The sequence below is a fragment of the Biomphalaria glabrata genome, chromosome 10 (assembly GCF_947242115.1).
Source record: "Biomphalaria glabrata chromosome 10, xgBioGlab47.1, whole genome shotgun sequence".
NCBI classification, from domain to species: domain Eukaryota; kingdom Metazoa; phylum Mollusca; class Gastropoda; family Planorbidae; genus Biomphalaria; species Biomphalaria glabrata.
The window spans coordinates 19,670,426-19,692,464 of NC_074720.1; the positions used below are offsets into that span (position 1 = coordinate 19,670,426).

Here is a 22,039-nt window from a genome sequence, read left to right on the forward strand (position 1 = left end):
TGGAATTGATACTTGTTTTTATTGTGCTATTTAGAGCAGTTGATCTGAGCCAGACAGTGAACTCCAAAGTAGTGTTAATGGAATGTAACCAACATAACAGCAGAAAACATGAAAGTGTCATCTAACTATGTACACAATTAGACTATTGCAGTTTATTTACAGTTTTTCTTTCTAGTAAGAATTAGGGTTTCTCCATTGCCCTTTATAAAGTGCCAATAGTCTAGAAACATGCTGGATAGGTATTGAGATTTTAAAAAATATCACTAACAATTGTAGTGGAAAGACTCTAAAACAAACTAACATTCATCACACACATACATTATGCCTGTATAGAATATATTTGAAACAAATTATACTGTAGTGTCCACTACACTACTCCATGACAACAAATAGCACACATCAGATACTGATGGTTCAAACACAATTCTAACCTCTCATGTGCTAGGCCATGAGGAGAATGTTTTGAGTTTCTTGTGGTTTCTAGTAGGTAAATTCAAACTGTTACATGTTGGTGGAAGCAGTTAAACAATTTAAGTGAGTTTATAGCCAAATATAACCAATGTACATGTTTTCTATTTTCTGGAGCATGGTCCATTAGGAAATGAATAGAGAGACCATCTTGTTTTTGGAACCAATCATCCCTACCTTTGAATTTAGTCCCAAAAAATGTAGTACTCACTGCATGTAATGAAAAAAAATATCTTTGCAATCAAAATGTTCTAAGGCACTTGCAATGAAATATGAGACACCTTCAAAGGAGCAGCATAGCCTGCAAACACCCAAAATAGAGTGTAGAGATTTAGATATTTTTTGGTTTGTACTCAATTAAAAACAACAAAACTATTTGTAAAAAGAACAAAACATGTGTAATGGAAAAAACTAGCTAACCCAACAACAATCAAGTCCAAAGAATACATGGAATTAAAACACACACAAAAACAGATGCACTTGCTTTTCTTTAAAAATGGAAAAAAAACACAAAGTAGCAGCATTGCAAAAGAAATGTTTCTTCTAGTTTGCTGCCAGTAAAACAAAGAAATACATTAGTTTTGTTACTGAATTTAGAGTACAATAGAATTATTGTATAATAAATTAAAATGAATCAATGTTTGGCTCAAATAAACCTACTGACAAGTTTACTTACATACAATCAGCAAGTGTGTAAAGTGTGACATAAATAGTCTAGTTCTTCAATACATACTGTACACTCTCAGTATTCCTAGAGTCTCAAGGTTCTAATTGGAAACAAATCCAAATAAAAGCTCATTGAAAAGACTTGACAGAAAGGCAGCCAGGCATCAACACATAGTGTTGAACATTCTCAAAGTACAAATAAACCAATGACATCAATCATGCTGTGAGGATACCCTCTTGATGAGATGTACTCAATGAGGAAGCCAAAGACATGTATAAACAGTACATTGCTAAACACAGCATGAACAACTAAAGATTCATTTCTACATAAAACTTTCTAACATGGTCCTAAAATACATGTTAAAGACTCTGACTGAAATTATCACTCTTATAAAACTAGATCTACATAATATGTTCCTTACGACTCACTGTTCCTATAAAACTAGTATTCATCACAAAATCAAATATTGCACATATTTATCATCTTTACATCTCAATAGTTTAGGTCAAACATGTAAGAGAAAAAAAAAAGTCCTCCCTTAATGGAATTCAATCAAACTATCAAATTCAAGTGCCCTACTTCTAAATGTTTGCTGTGGAAAGTTTTGACACCAAATGAAATTTTAAACAAAGTGTTCAACAACCATCAAAATCAATTAAATATAATGAACTTAGTAACAAGAAGAAATGTGTGTTAAGTAGTGATGGGATATACTAAGTAGTGACAGCAATGTACTAGCTACTAGTTTGAAGGTTAAAGATTCTGGTTGGCTAGTGTCAGCAGATTGAGTGCAGCTTCTTTTTCATTTTGCTCCTGAAGAGTTAATTCATCATTAGACATTGGTCTTAATTGAGTCATTGGACCAGAAATCTGGTCAGAGGGGAACTGGGCTTTGGAAGAGGTAAGCTTACTCATTGCATCTTGAGAGACAACTTTACTTGTATTATGGTTGCTGACTGAGGCCTGACCATTTACCAAGACTAGTCCATCAGCTCTATGAGCTGACTTGTTACTTAGAGTAGTTGGACCAGATAAAGAGAATGAAAACTGAGCATTGCCCTGATGAATTCCATTTACTGAGCCAGTAGATTGTTCAGTGTTTCTCACGGAGCGATTTTGTACAAGAATCTGGTTTGATGTTGGTGTAGCTGTAGGTACCATGTTGGTTGATGTTACTGTAGTGGTGTGCTTGAGAATCTGATCTGATGCCTCAATACAAGCAGGGGGAACCAATAATTGGACATCTGTTTTAGCATTGGCAACCATTGCAGGGATTATGTTTGTGGACACCTGTGGGAGGTTGGTACCAGACACATTGCTGGCAGGAGAGAAGTACTGGTCTCCTATCTTGTATAAAATTGTCTTTGACTCACCGCCAGCCAGTTTTGGTCCAGATGTTACAGATACTGCACTGCTGGCTTGCTGGGAGTTGGATGGCTGACCAAGCAGTAACTGTGCAACTTTACCCTCTTTTTTATCACCATTGGCCTGACTGGCATAGATGACTGAAGGTTTAACAGAAACTTGAGCTGGTAAACCAGCCATTGCTGAACTGATAACAAACTGGTTAGAACTCTGACCTGACACTGAACTTGGACTCTGCAAAGCACCTATATATTTGATAGGACTGATAAGATTCGCTTGTTGATTCTGTGGGGCTAGTTTAACAGGTGAAATGAGAAACTGGCCAGGAGCTGTATTTGGGATGATCATTTGGGACACAGCTCCTTTGTTTGTAAGTGCTGCAGCTTGCCTGGATGCATTGGTTAACACAGTTCCTTGTGGTGGTAGCACTTGTAATGTTGTACCTGAGTCTGCTCTTATGATTCTGTTAACTGTGCCAGTTAAGGACCCAACAGATATCTTATTGAGTGCAGAAACCCCTGGCTGTGTCCCTGGTGAAGAATTCAGAACATATTGGATTTGGTTAATGGGGGTGGGTGTAGAAACTGAAGACTGCAGCTGAGATATAACAAGATTGTTTGAATTCTGACCAACACTAGTAGTAATCTTGGTTGTGGCTAAAGTTGAAGCCTTGGAGGCCTGCTGTAAGGTAGATAACTGCTGGCTGGCATTTCCTATAACACCCTGTTGCTGAACAACTATATTCTGACCCTGCTGTTGTTGAATGATAATATTGTTTTGGGGCTGCATCTGAGGTAACCCTTGGCTTTGGACTTGTGGACTCAACTGGGTTGCAACCCTGACAATTTGAGGACCTTGTGGAGCCGCCATTATGGTTTGGCCACCTACCTGGGGATTGATGGCTAACTGCAACACCTGGTTAGGTTGCCCAACTCTACTGGTGTTACCAAGTTGCTGGAGGGAAGCCAGCTGTTGTTGTGGCAACTGAACTTGGGAAACACTGCCCAAATTCAGAAACTGTCCAAGTTGCTGAAGCTGTAAGGACACAACTGATGGTTTGCTCTGAACTGAAGATGGCTTGGTTGTTGTAATCACAATGTTGGGCTGTTGGTGCATGGCACTGCCTTGTTGCAAAGTGAAGATCTGTGCCAACTGTGGTGAAACACCTGCATTCAAAATTGTCTGAGTGGGCAAAATTGTTGAGTTACTGATCTGCAAACTGGTTCCCTGGATCATATTACTAAGAATATGGGGTTGGTTTTGTGGATTAGCTCCTGGGCTAATGGCTACTGATTGTGGCCCATTGCTTTGGATGTGTGAGTTATTAGCCAGCTGTTTAACCAGCTCTGAGGCTGGAGTATTGCTTGGCTGGACTGATGTCATAATACTGTTGGTGGTGGAGGAAGACTGGCTGCAGGTAACTGTGGAATTCAAGAACATAACTTTGAGGTTGGGGTTAGTGTTGTTATTCACCATACCAGTTGAAGAAGGAGGTGAGTTGATAAGAATCTGCTGAGAGGATGGCTGTTGAAGTTGGTGTGTTATAGATTGCTGGTTAACATTAGCCATGGGAAATGTTGGCTGAGTACCTTGCTGGATTTGGGGGATACTGCCAGGCTGCACAGTTGTAATGTTACTAGCTTGTATTTGAGATATACCACCAGCTTGAATCTGAGTAATGGCACCAGGCTGTGAGACATTCAAACTAATAACATTACTATTTTGCTGCTGCTGTAAGAGAGCTGCCTGGGGAATCACTAAACCTCTTGGAGTCATGTAGCCCTGAACAAACTGGCCAGGCCCACCTGGCTGTGAAGTCACTTTTAACATAACATTTTTCATGGTATTCACAGAACTAGTTATTGGTTGGCTAACTAGAGCAGAGCCCACATTCCTTATAGCACTGCTGTTCGCATTAGCCAATGAAGAAGAGATGACCATGCCACTGTTGACTTTGGCAAGTGGGTTGACAGTATTGACAGATGAGTTTTGCTGGTTGATTGGACTATCACCAGTCTTGGCCTCTGACACAACAGGTATGGGAACCTTGGTAGACTGAACAATGGTAGTACCATTTTTATTATGAAGTACAGAGGGTAGTGTGTTAGGAGAAGGAACTTTAATATTTACAGTTGGAACAATGACTTCAGAGGATGTTACATTTCTAGAGGGGATCCCTGTATCCACAGACAAAGGATGTGTATGGGGTATTAGTGTGGTCACAGCAGTTGTATTGGCAAGAGAGAATGAGTTCTTTTTTAGGACAGGGTCAATTTTGTTGGATACATTAATGCAAGTATTTTGGTCTTCATAAGTGCTTTCTGAGTCATTGGTACAATCTCCAAATGTATCTGAAGCCTGGCCAGATTCATCTTCCTCACCTAACTTCTTTGGACCTCGATTCTCCAAAAGAGCCTTCACTGTCACATTGCTGGCATATTTCTTAGCAGTGCTCAGAAGAGGAACATTAATTACTTTAGCTTTTGTTAGTTCAAGGGACACGCCAGTGCTAACCTGAGATGTGGAAGAAACCAGGGGAGTTTGAGTGACACTCACACTAGAGGCTAATGTCATCCTTGTAGTCATTGGGTTCAGTGAACTAATAATCTTAGGTATTGGTTTTTGTGCGACTGAGACAACTGCTCTGACACTGCCTTGTCTGACTACTGCCTTCTGAAGGTTGGTGGGTGCTACCACCTTACCAGCCACAGAGCTCACTGTGACATTGGTTCTGGAAACTATGGCCAGTGCAGAGGTCATGCTTATTTTAGAATTGCTGCCAGGTTCAGTATTCAATGAACTGTTCACCCTCACCACTGGACTAAACTGAGGACGTATGACTTGTGGTGAGCCTTGTCCAGGGACACTTTTATTGCTGAGCCAAACTTGAGACTGTGGTGTTGCACTTTTGTTAATGGTTGACAACAAAGATGAAACTCCAGAAACAGCAACCTTAGTTGGCTGGCTTGAGGCAGTGACATTAGAAGGCATCCTGAGCTGTGCACTAGCAGCAAGGTTTATTGTGGCAGCAGATACAGGGTTAGGTTTGCTAGATAAGGACTGAAGTCCTGCACTGAGAACTAGAGTTGCTGGATTACCAGTTCCTGTGTTAATTTGTATGGCCTGGTTCCTGATAAGCTGTTGAATCTGGGTAACAGACAAACCAATATCAAGCACTTGTTTACTTCCTGTGTGGCTGCCAGACTGTGGTGATATTAATTTGGAAGACACAGTGGATGGGACAGAAAGCACATTGGACATCCTAGCAGGGCCAGAAAATAAAGCCTCAACACCTTGTGCAGGTAGAGGCCTGGATGGGACAGAAAGCACATTGGACATCCTAGCAGGGCCAGAAAATAAAGCCTCAACACCTTGTGCAGGTAGAGGCCTGGTTGGGATAGAGTTGACAGTTTTGGTTGTTGTCTGTGCCACTGTCTTTGCCTGGTTTAGCAACAGCTGCTGGATGACTGGATGAGATGCCTGAGTGGTAGATGTGGTAACAGTGTTTCTAGGCAAGCTGACAACACCTGTGCTGGTTATAAACCTAAGGTTGGATAAATTCTGGGATGAGATAATCATGTTGGGCTTGCCAGAAACACGTATAGTCCTAATGCCATCTGTACCAGGGGAGACTAGACGCAGGACCTGGCCAGCTGGAGAGGACAGCTGGGCTTTAATAGCAGAGTTCGGCTGAGGTGATCTGAGCATGGACATGATACTAGATGATAAATTAGGCTGAGTTGATGAGATGGTCCTAATAGATGTTGCTGCTGTGACAGTATCTGCTTTACTTAAAATGGCTAAACTTGATGCCACAGAAGGTGCCTGTGTTGAGTAAATACTTTCTTGATTGGTAAGGTTCTTTCTTTTCTTCAGCCCAGTGTCTTCAGTATTGTTTGGAATGACACGTCTCTTTCTCAAGCGTCCCCTTGAACTAATGTCCAGCTCATAACTGTCATTGCTGTCTTCATGGCCTTCCCCAGTGATAGAGTTCAGCTTGGAAGCAGCTGATGATAACAAGGCAGTAGTAGAAGGCTGCTTTGGCTTGAGTTTTTTAGACTGCCTGACTGCTGTATCTGGTTCTGGCTTGGATATTACTTCCTCCTCCTCACTGGAATCTTGGCTACTCTGTGAATGGTCACTATCCCAGCCTTTAGTTTCCTAAGGCAAAAAAAAATATTTTATTTCATTCAGAGGGCGGGTCATTTTTTTTGTATGAAAAAATAAAAATAATTTAGCTTACAAATACTAATAATTATACTTATTTTTACAAATGTTAATTACAATAATATAAATGTTTATATAATACAAGTGTAAATTACAATAATGTATCAAATCTAATGTAACCAAGGAAAGCTATTCAAGAATAATGTTAATAAATGATATACTTATGTAATGACATATCATATTTAAAGCCAACTAAATACCTTTTTTTTTTAAAAATAAAATTAACATAACCAATTTGTATAGAAAATCAAACACTGAAATACTGAGATGTAAAACTTTCATGTCACTGTAAACTATTAACTAAAGATTAGTGACAAAACTTTGTTTGTATCAATTTATTTTCTAAGTAACTGAAGACAAATATGAAACAATGTTGTAAGCTACAATTCATTCATTACATACATTAAGTTACTGTGTGTGTATACAGTAATAGGATAAGCTCTATTGATTGATAGAAACAGTACTAAATTTTTTTTAAATAAGTAAAAAAAAAACATATTTTGTGTCTTACACAGCCTTTAAATATATATATCTTTGCCCATTAAATCTGGGCTCCACCAAACAATAAAACACAATGTTTATTAAAAAGTTTTGGTTTCTAACCTCCACATAGCTTTCTACTTCTTTACGAAGCTTTGACTGCATACTAACTCTGGCATTGCTCAGACTTTTCTCATACTTCAAAAGTTCGTCATAAAAACGAGTAACATTTGCTAAAAGCTCTTCTTCACAGGGTTTCATCATCCCAGGATATGTCTGTTAGAGAATATACAAGGACTTGTATGATTACAAAACCAATGTCTGTATGCAAATTCAAAAAAGAAAAAAACAAACTCTTTACTATTATATTCTAGACATGTTCCATGCTCATCTTTACTAATTGGTTAATTTGTGTTAACTCTTGTTTTTGTCAGGTACAAGAAATATTTGTGCGAAATTTCAACTTAATCAGAGAAATAATGTGTAAAAAATTTTAACCAGACAGACAGGCGGAGAGTGGGTCAATATAAGCTTAGTAAAAAAGTATTGACTAGCTAAAAGTAGCTCACCCGTTTCCCTCTTTTAACGGGTTCAGGGTTTGAGAGTTTGTTCATAAGTTGTCTGATTTCCTCCATACTCTCTGCCACCAGCTCAATACAGCCAACATCAGGAAGCTGGGAAATTATAAATAAACTTAATGCATTGTATAACTATGTCATACCATACAAAGTAAAGACTAATCAGTAGAATGTTTCAGTAGACATTTTGTAAGAAAACATAAGAAACTTACATCATCTTCATCAGTCTCAGCATCATCTTCTTCCTCTTTCTTAACATCCTCTGATTTGACTTTGTCCAAACTGTCATTTCCATGCTCATCTTTAACCTCTGCCTTGACATTTATGTCAACAGCCTCTTCTGCTGTCTTAAGCTTAGTTTTGTCATCACCCTTGTTAGTGTCTACAAGAGAAGAGTTGACAATCTTATTCTCTAGACTTTCTTCTGGGAGTTCACATTTTATCTCCGTGCCCTGAATGGGTGACACTTTTTTGTCGACATTTGTATTGACTAAGTTCTCATCATTCTTAGAATTCTCCTTGTTCTCCTTCCACACATCACTGTCGGCACCAGAAGTCACAGAGTTCTTGTCTCGACTGTCAGAGGTGTCATCCAGATTAGAAGTGCTTTGTGGAGATTTACTGTTTTCATGCAGCTCTTCTTGTGTCAACATTTTCTCATCAGAATTCAAAGATGGCAACACCTGTGTACTCAGTATTCCATTCTGATTTTGAATGTCATTTAATTCAGCAGTCTTGTTTAAATTATCCACAAAACTATTATCACCAATATGATTATCACTTGTATCTACATCTTCACAATCCTCTCCATTGACAGCAGCACTCTCTGTAGTTTTATCAGGAACTGTGGGCTTCTTGATGCCAGCTTTGAAACGCTTTCGCTTACCATTAAATATACCAGTGCGCTTTCGTTTCTTAGTGCTGCCTAGTTTACTATTGATTGAATTAGATTCTGCAATGTCACAGGATGAAGAGTCATTTTTACTATCTGGAGCATCAGAAAGGGATTTGTTGGAGTCTCGAAAAGGTGATGCTTCTTTAGACTCGGCCTGTGAAAATGAAGTCAATTTTTTTATGCCTTATTAAAGATCATTTTTAATAGTCTGATGTAATTATCTTTTTATCTCCTGTACCATTTGATATTATTTAGACTTAGGTGAAAATTGTCACAATGAAATTACTAATCTAATAAATGGTTACATAAAATTGTAATTTGAAGGTAGAATAATTTAAATGATAAAACATGCTTTATTCAACATTCTTCTCTGATCAAATACAGATAATACATGATTATGTCCAACACGTGTCTCTAGGTTAATGTTGTCATGAATGTTAATCAATGACTTCTTCTTCTTAAACTGTCAGGTAGAGTTGAGCCTAAGGCTCTTGGAACTCTAGGCCAGCAAAAGTGACAAGAGCTCCCTCTCACCGGCCTGTATGAAAACAGTGTACACTGTTTTGTCTGGCGGGTGGGCCAGACTCGCGGCAAGAGGCTGCATATAGATCTACTAAATCTACTAAGACCCTCGCCATTTTTCTTTTCTATACCAGACTAACCGTGCGGGACACGCCATTTATTATGTAACACCCCCTTGAGGAACAGCACCTGGATTGTGACAAGGTTGTGGGAGCTTTTTTACAACTCCGCGCAGTGCAATGAGGATGCTCTCGCACCCCCTTAGGCACCACCACGGGAGTCTTGTTTTGCTACCCTTTAGCCTAATCGTTTCCCCTTACGATCGTTTCCACCCTGGCGCCACTATGAGGCAGGCTAGCATGCCCGGGTAATCAATCACTTAAACTCTGTCATGTCACTGGTTTTCCTGGCTGATTCAGGCAACCCATTCCATGCTCTAATTGCACTATGGAAGAAGGAGCATTTGTACAAACTTGTTCTAGCATATGGAACAAGAAATGTGCTTTTATCTTTGTGTCTTTCTGAGTCTTTTATTAAATTTTTTTTTTGTATTTGAAGATGATGGATCAGTATTTTATGTAGAATTGTTAATTTACTATTTAGTCATCTATCCTGAAGTGTCTCTTAATCTAATTAAATTGATTAGCATTTTTTTATATTAGATTTATAATTGTTTAAGTGAAATACTGCATACCTCCTTAATCTTCAGACTCAAAGACAAGCTTTATTATCATTTTAATTGTAAAATGTTCATTTAACAAGATTTTTTTTTACACACCTAAATTGCATTGACCAATTAGTTAATATTTAATTTGTCTTTCCTAAACATCTTTTTGGAGTTGAATGGGAAACATTTCTTTTTTTTATAAAGCAACAACACTTTTATCCTTTAATGAAAGTATCATATTTGAATAAGACCATCTATACATACATAGCAGAAGTCAAGTTAAAATCAAAGATTTTCATAAAAAACAATTAAAAAGAAAAACAAAATTATAGTATGATGTGAGGTGTTTTTTTTCTCAAGTAAACCAAATCCAAGTTTTCTTAATCCACAACCATTCTTTACTACAACCTACCGCTTGCAACAGAGCTCTAGCCCTAAGAGAAGTGGATGGTGTTTCACTCGCACGGCTATTTCTTTGATTAACTGGCGTAGAACATCGGGATGATGAAGCAGAAGGCTGAAATTAAAAACAAAACATATATATATTATTGCGCAGGTCAATTTCACTATCGATTTTTCCGTTTTCCGTTTTTTCCCAAATTGACCTGCGCTTCGCCAAGGCCAGTGCATCCTATGGCAGACTCTCTAAAAATGTCTGGAACAGACGTGGTATCACCACAAATACAAAGCTAGGGGTCTATAGAGCCGTCATCCTCCCTACATTGCTCTATGCCTCAGAAACGTGGACAGTGTACAGAAAACATGCAAGAAACTGAACCACTTCCACATGACATGTCTGAGAAAAATACTGAATGTCAAATGGCAAGACAAAATACCAGATACTGAAGTCCTTCGAAGAGCGTGTCTGCAAAGCATCCACACAATCCTGATGCAGTCCCAGCTGCGATGGGCAGGACACGTCTGCAGAATGGAAGACCACCGCATCCCTAAACGACTCTTGTATGGCCAACTAAGCGAAGGAAAGCGCTCACAAGGTGGTCAAAGAAAGCGTTTCAGGGACACCCTCAAAGCTTCTCTGAAGGGGTTCAGCATAGACCCAGGCACCTGGGAGACAGTGGCACATGACAGAGCATAATGGCGTCGCGCTGTGAAAACTGGCGCACAGGTTGCTGAGGAAAAGAGAACAACGCTGGCAGATGAAAAACGCCAGAGAAGAAAAGCAAGGCAAACGACACTTGCTCCAGCTGGAATAACCTGCCCAGTGTGCGGCCGAACATTCCGGGCTCACATAGGTCTCACCAGCCACATGAGGAGGCATAAAACCCCAGTGCAAACCCCTCAGCCCCCTGGATGACAAAGTGGTCATCATCGAACCACGATGGACAAACTATATATATATATATTATTAGATTCAAAACAAAATTTTTTTTAAATATACATATATATTTAATACTTTTTTTAAAAAACAAAGCTTACATTGAGTTAAGGGAGACTGCTACAAACTGTTGTTTTTAAATTTATCTTGCTTTTTTTTTCATATACACAGGTTTGTGGCAAAGTCAAAGTAGTTTTAGAAGAAAGAATTATTTGAGAAAATGGATTAAGATTAGAAAATCCTATAAAAAGTTTTCTTTATAATTGATTAATATACATGCACTCTTTGATATAATCTTTACATCAACATACAACCGACATGCCTACCCACTGAGGATGACAATGAGGGCCTTTAAAGAGGAACATTTATGTGTTTAAGTTCATATCATCAATATTGCGCATATAAAAACAAAACTTCAATTACTTAATAAACATTGCTAGTTCACTTCTTATTTATTAAATCTATATAATATATAGCATAAATAAAAACTATGAAAACCTATAATATAAGTAATTTAATTTACTAGCTATGCTTGAAATAAAGAAATCTAATTGATAAGTATCCAGTTAGACTGCCATAACTAATGATAAAAAAAACACACTTTTACATATATATAAACATTTATTAAGTCTAGATGTAGTGGTCATTATAGATCTAGAATCTATATCTAGATTACCAATAACAATAAAATCTAATCTTAAGCTTCTTAGAACTTTATATGTACATTACTAATATATTTTAATTCAACTAGATTTAGACCTCACAGTCTTAACTTAGCCTGTACTACTACTAGATCTAGATTTACTTATCTAGATATAGACTATATTAATAGAATAAATATCTAGAGATAGATTATCTAGAGAGAGACTCTGTAGTCTAGAATAGTCTAAATGTACTCAAGATTATTTTCTAGATCTAATCTAGATAAGATATTAATCTAAATTCAGTCTAGATCTACTGGTTATTGGATCTCATGTAGATGTAGATCTAATATAGAATACATTTAAATTTACATATATATCTTAGTCAAAAGTACTAGTGGATTCTAGATCTAGAAGAGCCGAGGCAGTAGATCTGGATCTAGATTCAAGTTTTAAAATAAGTCTGTAAAACTACAAATCTAGATCTACTAACTAGATCTAGTCTATAATCCTTATCCTTTTTAAATTCTATTATTTTCTTAGAGACCAATGTGTCAGAGAATTGTCTGGAAAAATAATGTTTTGGCATGATAATTAATGACCATTGTCATTGAATAAATAAAGCATCTAATTTGCACTTTGCTAAACCAAATCTAGGCCACACCACAAGGAAATGTAAACAATAAATGAATTTTAGCATTAAGAATTTTCAATTAGCATTATTATAATATACTGAGAACGACTGTCTTTTAAAGAAATTTTGTCGGATAAGAAAAAAAACTTATTGATAGTGGAACAGCGGAACATGTTAGCTTTTATTTATGTTTTAGCTGGATAGCTCTGCATAATGTAGGACAGTAGGCATGTCTGGTACAGTCTTAGATATAATCATCTTAGATATAATCATTACACTAACATTCATTATTTTATTTTACTCTATCTAGCTTTCAATTGTTATTGTCTAATTCTCTACATTAAAATTGTAATTGTATAATTATCTACATATTGCTTAACTCCACTTAACTATGAAATCATATTCTCTGCACAAGGTTAATCTCCCCTTAGCCTGCTGATTTTTTTTTTTACCTGCATATATTTTATATAAAATCAAAATTAACTAACTTCAACTAATAGACAAAATTAATGGTCAATTTTTCGTTCAATTTATGTTTTGTTAGGGGTAACAAATAATTGTGCAAAGTTTCAAATTGATCCAAGAATGAGAAGTGGGAAAAATAATGTACACATGTATGACATGACAAGTGTAGCGGACAGAACAAGTTGTTATAAGCTTTCTAAAAAAAAAATTCTAAGATGTACCTTTTCCTCCAAAGACCAATTTAACATCTCCAAAGATTCAAGACTGGGTTCTGGTGTTTTGGCATGCTTGAATATTCTGATATCTTTTCCAGTGAACATTGGAAAATTGATGTATCGATATCCCCTTCCATCAGACCCAAGTAACACTTCTCGAACATCATTAGGTCTGACAACTTCTACATCATCTATTGTTTTCTGAAGGTATTGCTGAGTCTCCTGGAATAGTTAAATATACATTGTTGACTTACTATAGAAAGATTGTATCTTCTTAAACACAATGTAGGAATCCCCACAGATGGTTACAAGATTTCTTGCTTAACCATAGAGAGGTTTGTTAAGAATAAATTTACACAATGAAGCCATAACTCATAGGCCTCTCTATGCAGCTGACTTCTTCCTTCTTCTTCTAGCAAGCTTTATTGCTGCTGAGCAGTGAGCTCTTTTGCAGACTGTGCCAAGGAAAAAAAGTGTGCTGTTTTCTTCAGTTGTTCAGCACTGCCGTACAGGGTGTTGGTTATGTTGGGCTGTAGTGGAAGTAGGGTCTGCCTAAGGTGGATTTGGGAGGGGCATTCAAAGAGGATATGGTTTACGGTTTCAAAGGGGTGGGTGCAGTGTCTGCAAAGGGGTAGTTGTGTGGAGTTTATTTTGTTCAGGTGGTAATTTAATAGTGGTGTGTGTCCTGTTCTTAGTTGGAAGATTGTAGATTGTTCTTTGCGGGGGAGGAAGTTAATACTGTCCAGTTTGTTAGGCGTAGTCATTTCTCTGTACATGGCTCTGCCTGTGTTTCCTGATGCCCATTGGTTGAGCCACTCCTCCTTGTGATTGTTGACTAACATTGACCTTAGGGTGAGGTAGTTAACAGGTCTATCTGGTTGTTCCATAGATGAACCTGCCTTTGATAGCTTATCTGCCTTTTCATTTCCCATGATGCCAATGTGTCCAGGGATCCACTGTAGTGTGATATTGATATTTAATTTTGATATCATCTGGTGGATTATCACACTGAGTGTTGTCAACTCTCTTGGGCTGTTTGAGGTGCTGCTGTTAAGTGCTTGCAGAGTAGATTGGGAGTCTGTAAAGACAACAATATCTGATGGTGGTTGCACTCCTTCATATAGTTTGTTTTCCACTGTCTGAAGTGCTATGGTAATTGCCTCAATTTCGGCTTGGAAGTTTGAGCAGTAATCGCCACAGGGTGCGCTTATCTCAAAGTATTTATTTTTAGGGAAGACCAGGAAGGCACCAAGACCAGCATTGATGGTAGCTTTGAAAGCTGATCCGTCTGTATAAATATGGATAGCTGTTTTTTTATAGCTTTCGATTGTTTCAAGTGTGCCTACTTTGAGCTCCAGTGGATTTGATTCTTTTGTTAAGGTGTTATTTAGTAAATGTGTTTTGATGGTTGGTTGTTTGTAGTTTAGTCCGGGTGTAATGTTTGCAGCTGACAAAATCTAAAGCAAAAAACGTTTTCATTAGCAATTTGCATTTTTAGTTTAGTGTTAAATCTTTTTAAAATATAAATGTAATTTTCAAAAAGGCAAAAAAAAAATCTAGTTTTGAAAAAGAAAGGCAACAAATCTGACATAGTAACTCACACTACAAGAGAAAGGCAAATCAGACACTTAAAAGAAAAGAAAAAAAGGCAACACAAGTCACTTACCATGCAAAAGTCACAATAATTCTTTAAAATCCAAACTCTTTTCAGAAAACTCAATTCATGGAATTTTTTCTTCTGCAAAGGATTACTTTTACCTGCAAAATTGTGTATGTATAAATAAGTAAAAATAAGTCTAGATAAAAATTAAAAAAAAAAATGGTTGTCTCAACATAAAATAATTTATCTAAATATAGCAAAACTATGAGTAGCTTTAATGTATAACTAAAATGAATAATATTGTAGATTCTAATTATAGTTCTATTGATATAAAATCAAGTACCCATCATTCTGAAAGCCCTTGTATCGAGACCCAGTTTATAACAAGCCTGAAAACAAAACAACATATTTTATAACTATCATAACGTATGGAAAACTTTGATGTTGTTGTAACAAACAGATTTACAATAAAAACTAACTAAGGCAAATATTGTAAGATGTACCTGAATAGAATTCCCTTTCTTTTCTGCAAGAACTTTGTAAAAATAGTCAATTTTGTCTGTCAGTTTATTGTTCCATACATGATAAGGCATAAAACTTTTCAGGCTGAAATGAGCATCATAATAATATATTTAGATTTTTTGAGTTGTAAGATCAAATTTGACAGTAAGCTAAATCAAATTCTAAGAAAATAGTTGTAAATACAACAACAGTAGGAAGAATACATGTAATACTCTCAAGCAAGGTTACGAATCCCACACACACACAAGAGTTTATCTCATGATATATTCCTAGTAGGAGCCAATGCAACAATGAGGCCTCTGAAATCAATGTTAACTTTTGGCAAATAACAACAATATTTTTTTTTTCAAAAGACTTTTGAAAATGTTTATTATGACTCCAAGCTTAATTTACATTTTAACTGGTTTACAGTTTTTAAAAAGACCTTTTAAAAAGTTGTTAATGGAGCCATTATTGTTAATGAGATGAAAGCCTGGGCTTTAGCTATGGCCAGAACAATGTCACCCTCAAAACAGTTCCCCCTCTTCATGCAGCCAATGTGACCAAAGGAACAGCAAATACTCTATACAGTTTGGGATTAGCATTGAAGGTTTTGTCAGGATGCAGCACTGTGTGCCCCAAGTAGCTTTAGGGTCACCAGCTCCTAAATTTTCTTCAAGGTTATGCTTAATATTGTAAGAATCACATTACCTTTTTCTCTGATGTGGAGTGGAAAGTAAACATGTCATCAGTCGCCTGAAATCTGAACATTCTCTTGGTAAAGCTAAGCCTCTCTCTAACTGGTACTGAGTCACTTCTTCTTCAAGACCAAGACTTTCCATACACAAGTAAACAAACAGGCCAATTTGAGGGAGCTAAAGAAAAGCATACAAGAATATTAGTTGTTATCCTTATTCATACGTCAGATAAGAATGGCAAAAATATTTTTTGCCCTATAGATTATAGGGTCTAAAAGGGGAACTTTAAACATGAAACTTTTCAAGTGTTCTAGTGTTATGATTCTTTACAGCCTAACTTTGACATTTCAACGTGCCAAAACTTCTTTCACAAGTTACTTGTGTAAGCACTAACTCAAAAGCCAAGCTAATGGCTACAAAATACACCCTTGTCAATTTATTGCTCTACTTTAAAATTCAACTATTTGAACAGTTATTACAAGAAAACTCTCTTTTTTGCACTCACCTCCATCGCTCACAATGTTCATATTCTTCTATACAACTTTCTCTATCCCTAAGGCGTAACATTTTTAGTGGGCAAATCCTGTGTTTTTGCGACGAACCAATCCATTAAAATAATACACATGTGACTGGACACGCTATTTTTGAGTCATTTTTAGGAACAGTAAATCTATAAATTACTGTATACAATAACACCCTCATTATACCAGGAAACTTGTTACTAATTTATACGCTCAGTGTCTCGCTCTATATTGATCTGAGTATGTTCAAACTAATACAACTTCTATAGGACTACTGAGCTACTTGCTGTTTCAACTAAAATAAAGTAGCTAAACTAAAATCTTATCACCATCTAAAGAAAATTAAACTCAACTAAAAAATAATTTTAAATAACTTTAATTAACAACTTTTCATAACTTTTTTTTTTGGTGGGGGTGATCAAGACTAGAATCTATTATTTTATATGCTTCGGCATCATCTAAGGTTTAAGCTATAAAAAGTTAGTAAATTATAGTTTACCGCAAATGAATTGATTAAAACCATTAAATATTGACCAAACACACTTATCAGATTCCGTCTATAAACTAACAGAAATTAAACACCACTACATGACTCAGAAGAAATACAGAACACCCCATTCATAATACTGCATGCAATTTTTTGACAAAAAAATGTTTAAAAACATTTCATAATGCTCTTGGGGGAGCTACCACCTTCTACCAAGCGCGTCCCCAGGTGGCGGATAGGGGAAAGACCCTTAGATATAAGGGTTAGCTTTGAATAGCAAATAAACAGCCACGGACCAACTGGTCATGGAGGATGAGGTGAAGTATTCCAGTGGTTAGAATATTTACTAAAAACATCTCAGAAATCCAGGGAAATGATTGCAAAAAGCGAGTATAGGGCGCTCTAACTCTAAACCCGGGTAGATGAAACTTGTTAGCTAGGGATAGCAGTTCATCTAGGAGAGAAAACTGAAAATAAACACCTGCTGCCTTGCAGATGATCTTGCATGATCAAAGGCTATGGGAGCACACCCAGAAAGAAAAGCAGGCTGAAGTCGGAGTCAATGGGCCTCCTGGCGCATAACACATTGACACGCAACCTCATCTATGTTGGATGAGAACGAAGAAGAAGAATTTCATAATGCTGCTATATTCAAGTGAATAATGACTCCATAACTCTAGCAAATTATTTTACCAGTCTCTCTTTAAATGCAGACTGTTAATTGCATCATTTTTTTTTTTATAATCAATCAAAGTTGTTGATATCACATGACTAGAAAACGGGGATGTGCGTTTCAACCATTACCACATGTTGAATAGTTTTTAAAATTTTAATTGAAATTTTTAGTTTATAACTAAAAAAAATTAAATAATCTACGATTTTAACTTTACTAAGCCTTTATTTCCTAATTAAACTTTGGCCTTAATTTTTTACTGTAGGTTTCTAACCTTTTAGTTAACATTTACCCATTATTATGTATATAAATTATAGCTTTTATATGGCGCCACTTTCATGCTTATAGCATGCTCAGGGCACTATGGTCCCATCTCATGTGTGGACCAGTGGGGGGAGGAGGTATCTGGGAGTAGGTTTTCCACGCTGCCTTTGGGCAGTAAACACAACTCTGCTCGAGTCGGGTGTCGAACCTCGAGCCCCATCATAGTCATAGCCAAGCCAAGTTCAAGCATACTTAGCCTCTCGACTAAATTACACAAAATCACTGATCAAGCAAATGTGAAGACAATCCCCATCATGTCACTCAGGAGTTGACTTGGGGCAGCTAACCATGATTATGGTGCAATCAAACATATTTTAAGTTGAAATACATAGTGAGTTATTATTCTAGAGATCGTTCAGAACTGTATTATTTGTTGTTTATTGTGTGATCACTGCCTACATAAGTCTACATATACTGTGACATTTATTATCAAATGGGCAATGAAAGCCAAAAACTCACTTCCCACATAGTTCTTATTTTGTCTTTAACATCTGGACCTAACATTCTATCTTCCCACTCCTGCAAATCCTGCATTTTGGCCTGTTCCATGGCTTTTCTGTCCTCAACTTTCTGGCGACGATCGGATTTTTCTTGCATCTCTCTGTCTCTCCTAAGCTGGGAAAGAAGCTGTTGTGATGAATCATCTAACATATTTGGATTTTTTATTCGTCTTTTGTTTCCTGTGGGGAAAAACAAACAATTTTTAAGAGCATATAACTATTTTGTAGGAAAAAAAAGTTAATTGCTCTGATGCAAAATTAAATTTAAATAACATCAACTCTAACCTGGTGCTAAAACATCCTCTTCACAGCTTTTTTCATAGATTTTATCTCTCAAATCTCTGTAATAGTGTTGCAAACAATAAATAATATTAAAATGAAAGCTATAAAATATGACTTAGTTACAACATATACAAAATGTACTCTTTTTTTTTCTGACATCCTTCATTTGACTGAATTACTCCACAGCAGCAATATTGTTTTTCTGGGTTTGGGTTAGTTTTGTTTCATCTCATAAATGTGCTATATATATATGAATAATATAAAGTGCCCATGACTAGTAAGGGAGGTGCAGTGGCTGAGCGATAAAGCGCTTGGCTTCCGAACAGGGGATCCCAGGTTCGAATCCTGGTGGAGACTGGGATTTTTAATTTTGGGATCTTTGGGCACCTCTGAGTCCACTCTGCTCTAATGGGTACCTGACATTAGTTGGGAAAAAGTAAAGGCGGTTGGTTGTTGTGCTAGCCACATAACACCTTCATTAGCCGCAGAAACAGATGACCTTTACATCATCTGCTCTATAGACCACAAGGTCTGAAAGGGGAACTTTACTTTTTATGACTAGAAATATTTCAAGTTTTTTTTTTTAATTATAACTTATTCACATTTCTGAAATAAAATGAATGCTATTAATCTAATGTTAAAAAAAAAAAGATGCTCTTTTTATTTCAAGTACAATATAAATAATAGACTTACCTTGATAAAAGTGCTATTTTCTGCTTCATCATTGTCTCCAACTTTTGAGCCTTTTTTGATACAAAGTTATCAGGCCCATTAAAACGGTAGCAGTTTTCTATCATCAAACGAAAGTCTGCCATGAAATCAGTCAAACTCTTATACTGGTGATTTTCAAATTTTTCTTTCACTGTGGGAATAGAAATTGATGGATAAGGTTAGAGCAAAATTCATTTTCGCTCTTCAGTAATTGAATTTGAATTTTGATTTATCAACTCCATAAGATAGAATCATTTTTCACCTATTCATTACGAATATTTATACCCATTTTTGTATGAAAAAGTAAACATTCAAATTAAAAAAAGGGTTATTTACTATAGATATATGTTGTTGTTGTTTTTTTAGCTTTATTTTAATTTTTCCATTTGAAAACAACACACTTTTTTTTTTATTTTTAGAAATTGTGTTGAGATACTTGAATTTTCTCATCCAATGGCAAACAAAGAATCTGGATAAAAATCATTATCTGAAAGTCAAATTTTTTTAATTATGTGGTGGGGGGTTTGAAAGAAAAAAAATGAAGAGAGGATGAAAAGACTAGGAATAAAATGGGCCAAGGGACGCAGATTTACAAACAAGAAAAATAAAAAATACTTTTTGAAAAAAAAAAATTAAATAATATTTTTTTAAGTGTAATTGTATCAATTAGTTTGGCTCAGTCATGTAATTAAATTGTAATAAATCTTTGCGATTGGAAATATTTTTTTACAAATTGGTTTTGTTTAGTGCTACTTCAGGCTTTTAGCTTTATCAATACACTATGATGCTGGACAAGTTGGTAAAGTCACGGGGTGGGGGAAGAAGAGATATCTGGGTGAATACCATGATTGCTTTTTTAAATGCATTAAAAATTGAAATCGAACTCAGGGCTCAAGCCTTCTCAATGGGATTCATTCATCTTATACCATCACATCTGTCAAGTACATTTTCTTTACCTTATTTGATACCACACAAAATAATTAATTATCAATGGTTAATTATCTAATTGGTTAATTTTTTTATTCTTGTTTTGACGGGTACAAGAAATAATTGTGCGAAATTTCAACTTGATTTGATATTGGGTGTGGAAAAAATAATGTTTACTTTTTACCAGACAGACAGAGAGAGTAATTTGGGCTTTGTAAAAAAATAAATATCTGAATATACTTTAGTTGAGAAATAAAACATGTTTTGTTTTAGTTTTACCAAATAAAAACTTTGTAACAAACTGATAAAGTTAATTTACTTATTAAAATGTATCACTTGAACTTAATTAATCCATAGACTGCACTCAAGCTACACATATATAATATATATATATATATATATATTCTTACTTTTAAACATCCACATAGGCTCTTTAATTTTTTCATAATAATCTGATGTTTCTGGATAGTTATCATCTACTGGATATAGAAAGAGCTTGTTAACACATCTGTTGCTGGCACTCATCATATTGCTTAATATCCTGTAGCCAACTTGTAGTTCATAGTTGAGAGATTCAACATTGAATTTCTCTTTGCATTTCCCATCTTCATGGTCAGCCTTACTACTCAATGTCTCTGTTTCAGCAGTGTTTTCATGATCAGCTGACTGGTTCCCAGCATTAGAACTGCTGTTTGAGTCTTGATCAGCATCAAAGGAATATAATGCTTCATTATTATCTGTTGATGATACCACAGTGTCTCCAACTTCGTATTCTTCATAAACAATACTGTCCACACATTCATCTGGCACAAAGCCACCTTCGAGTACCCCCTCCCCCAGGTGCTGTTGTGTGAATCTTGAAACATCATTTGGATCAATGTTTACACTGTTAGCGTTAGCATCGTGGTTACTGGATCTACTCTCGTTTGGTTCAGAAGTATCGTTTGAAAAATATACGACTGATGATCCTGTAACATTACTGTCCATCTCTTGAAATTCCATTTACACCGATTTTTCATATGTATCCTTAGAAAGAAAATATGTAAACATAACTATTAATAAGACTAGATCTCTACACATCTTCAACAATTTACTAAAATTAAGATTTAGTTTCTTAAATAAGATAAGATCCAATTAGATATAGAATGAAATAATCGTGATAAAAGCAAGCACTCTTTTCTATGTAACCACTAGTCTACCATAAAGGAAACTAAATACAACTTTTGAACTTAAGTAGAATAAACCATTTTTAACAAAATTATCAAAACTTGTCTCACTGTGTCACCTACTGTAGACAACACGCATACATTGCTGTTGCATTTCTACTAGGATAGAAAACACACTATTTCCAAAACATCTTTCCACCTGTAAAAAGATTCTGACTAGATGACATTGCATTGTGGGATCAATTAGAAAAAAAAACGCGCAGTAATAAAGGTTACAGTTTTTAAATATTTTTAAGGATGTTATATTAAACGCGTTAGACTACGTCCAAAATCAAACAATATACATTATTCTTAGCAATATATTTATCTCACCTTCCCATGATTACAAAAATCTTTTAATGAAAAATAAACACAATCTTTTTTTTCTTGCGCATTAAAATATGCAAATTTTGACCACAAAGTCTGCCTCACTTTCGAAAAATTGACCTA

At 35.9% G+C, this 22,039-nt stretch overlaps 1 protein-coding gene across 2 annotated transcripts; it reads right to left on the minus strand.

Annotated features, from left to right (window-relative positions):
- LOC106054362 (uncharacterized protein KIAA2026-like) lies at nucleotides 1-21,785 on the minus strand. 2 transcript variants are annotated; one of them, XM_013210187.2, is made up of 15 exons: nucleotides 21,674-21,785; nucleotides 20,795-21,410; nucleotides 19,440-19,608; nucleotides 18,750-18,805; nucleotides 18,424-18,644; nucleotides 15,973-16,136; nucleotides 15,264-15,366; nucleotides 15,104-15,149; nucleotides 14,827-14,918; nucleotides 13,167-13,382; nucleotides 10,282-10,386; nucleotides 7,998-8,834; nucleotides 7,777-7,881; nucleotides 7,331-7,483; nucleotides 1-6,661 (listed from the first exon to the last, which is right to left on the minus strand). In XM_013210187.2, exons 2-15 carry the CDS (start codon nucleotides 21,384-21,386, stop codon nucleotides 1,889-1,891), a joined length of 7,632 nt encoding a protein of 2,543 aa, XP_013065641.2. In that variant the 5' UTR covers nucleotides 21,387-21,410; nucleotides 21,674-21,785; the 3' UTR covers nucleotides 1-1,888. The 2 variants fall into 2 exon arrangements, with proteins under 2 accessions (XP_013065641.2, XP_013065642.2); XM_013210188.2 differs by having other exon boundaries at nucleotides 21,662-21,785.
- Nucleotides 21,786-22,039: the final 254 nt, after the last annotated feature.

Coding starts and splice junctions, on each gene's coding strand:
- LOC106054362 (XM_013210187.2), bottom strand. CDS start 21,386: ATGGAATTTCAAGAGATGGACAGTAATGTTACAGGATCATCAGTCGTA. Junction 18,806..19,439: donor AAAATAGCACTTTTATCAAG/GTAAGTCTATTA, acceptor ACACTATTACAG/AGATTTGAGAGATAAAATCT. Junction 15,150..15,263: donor AGAAAGGGAATTCTATTCAG/GTACATCTTACA, acceptor TTTTGTTTTCAG/GCTTGTTATAAACTGGGTCT.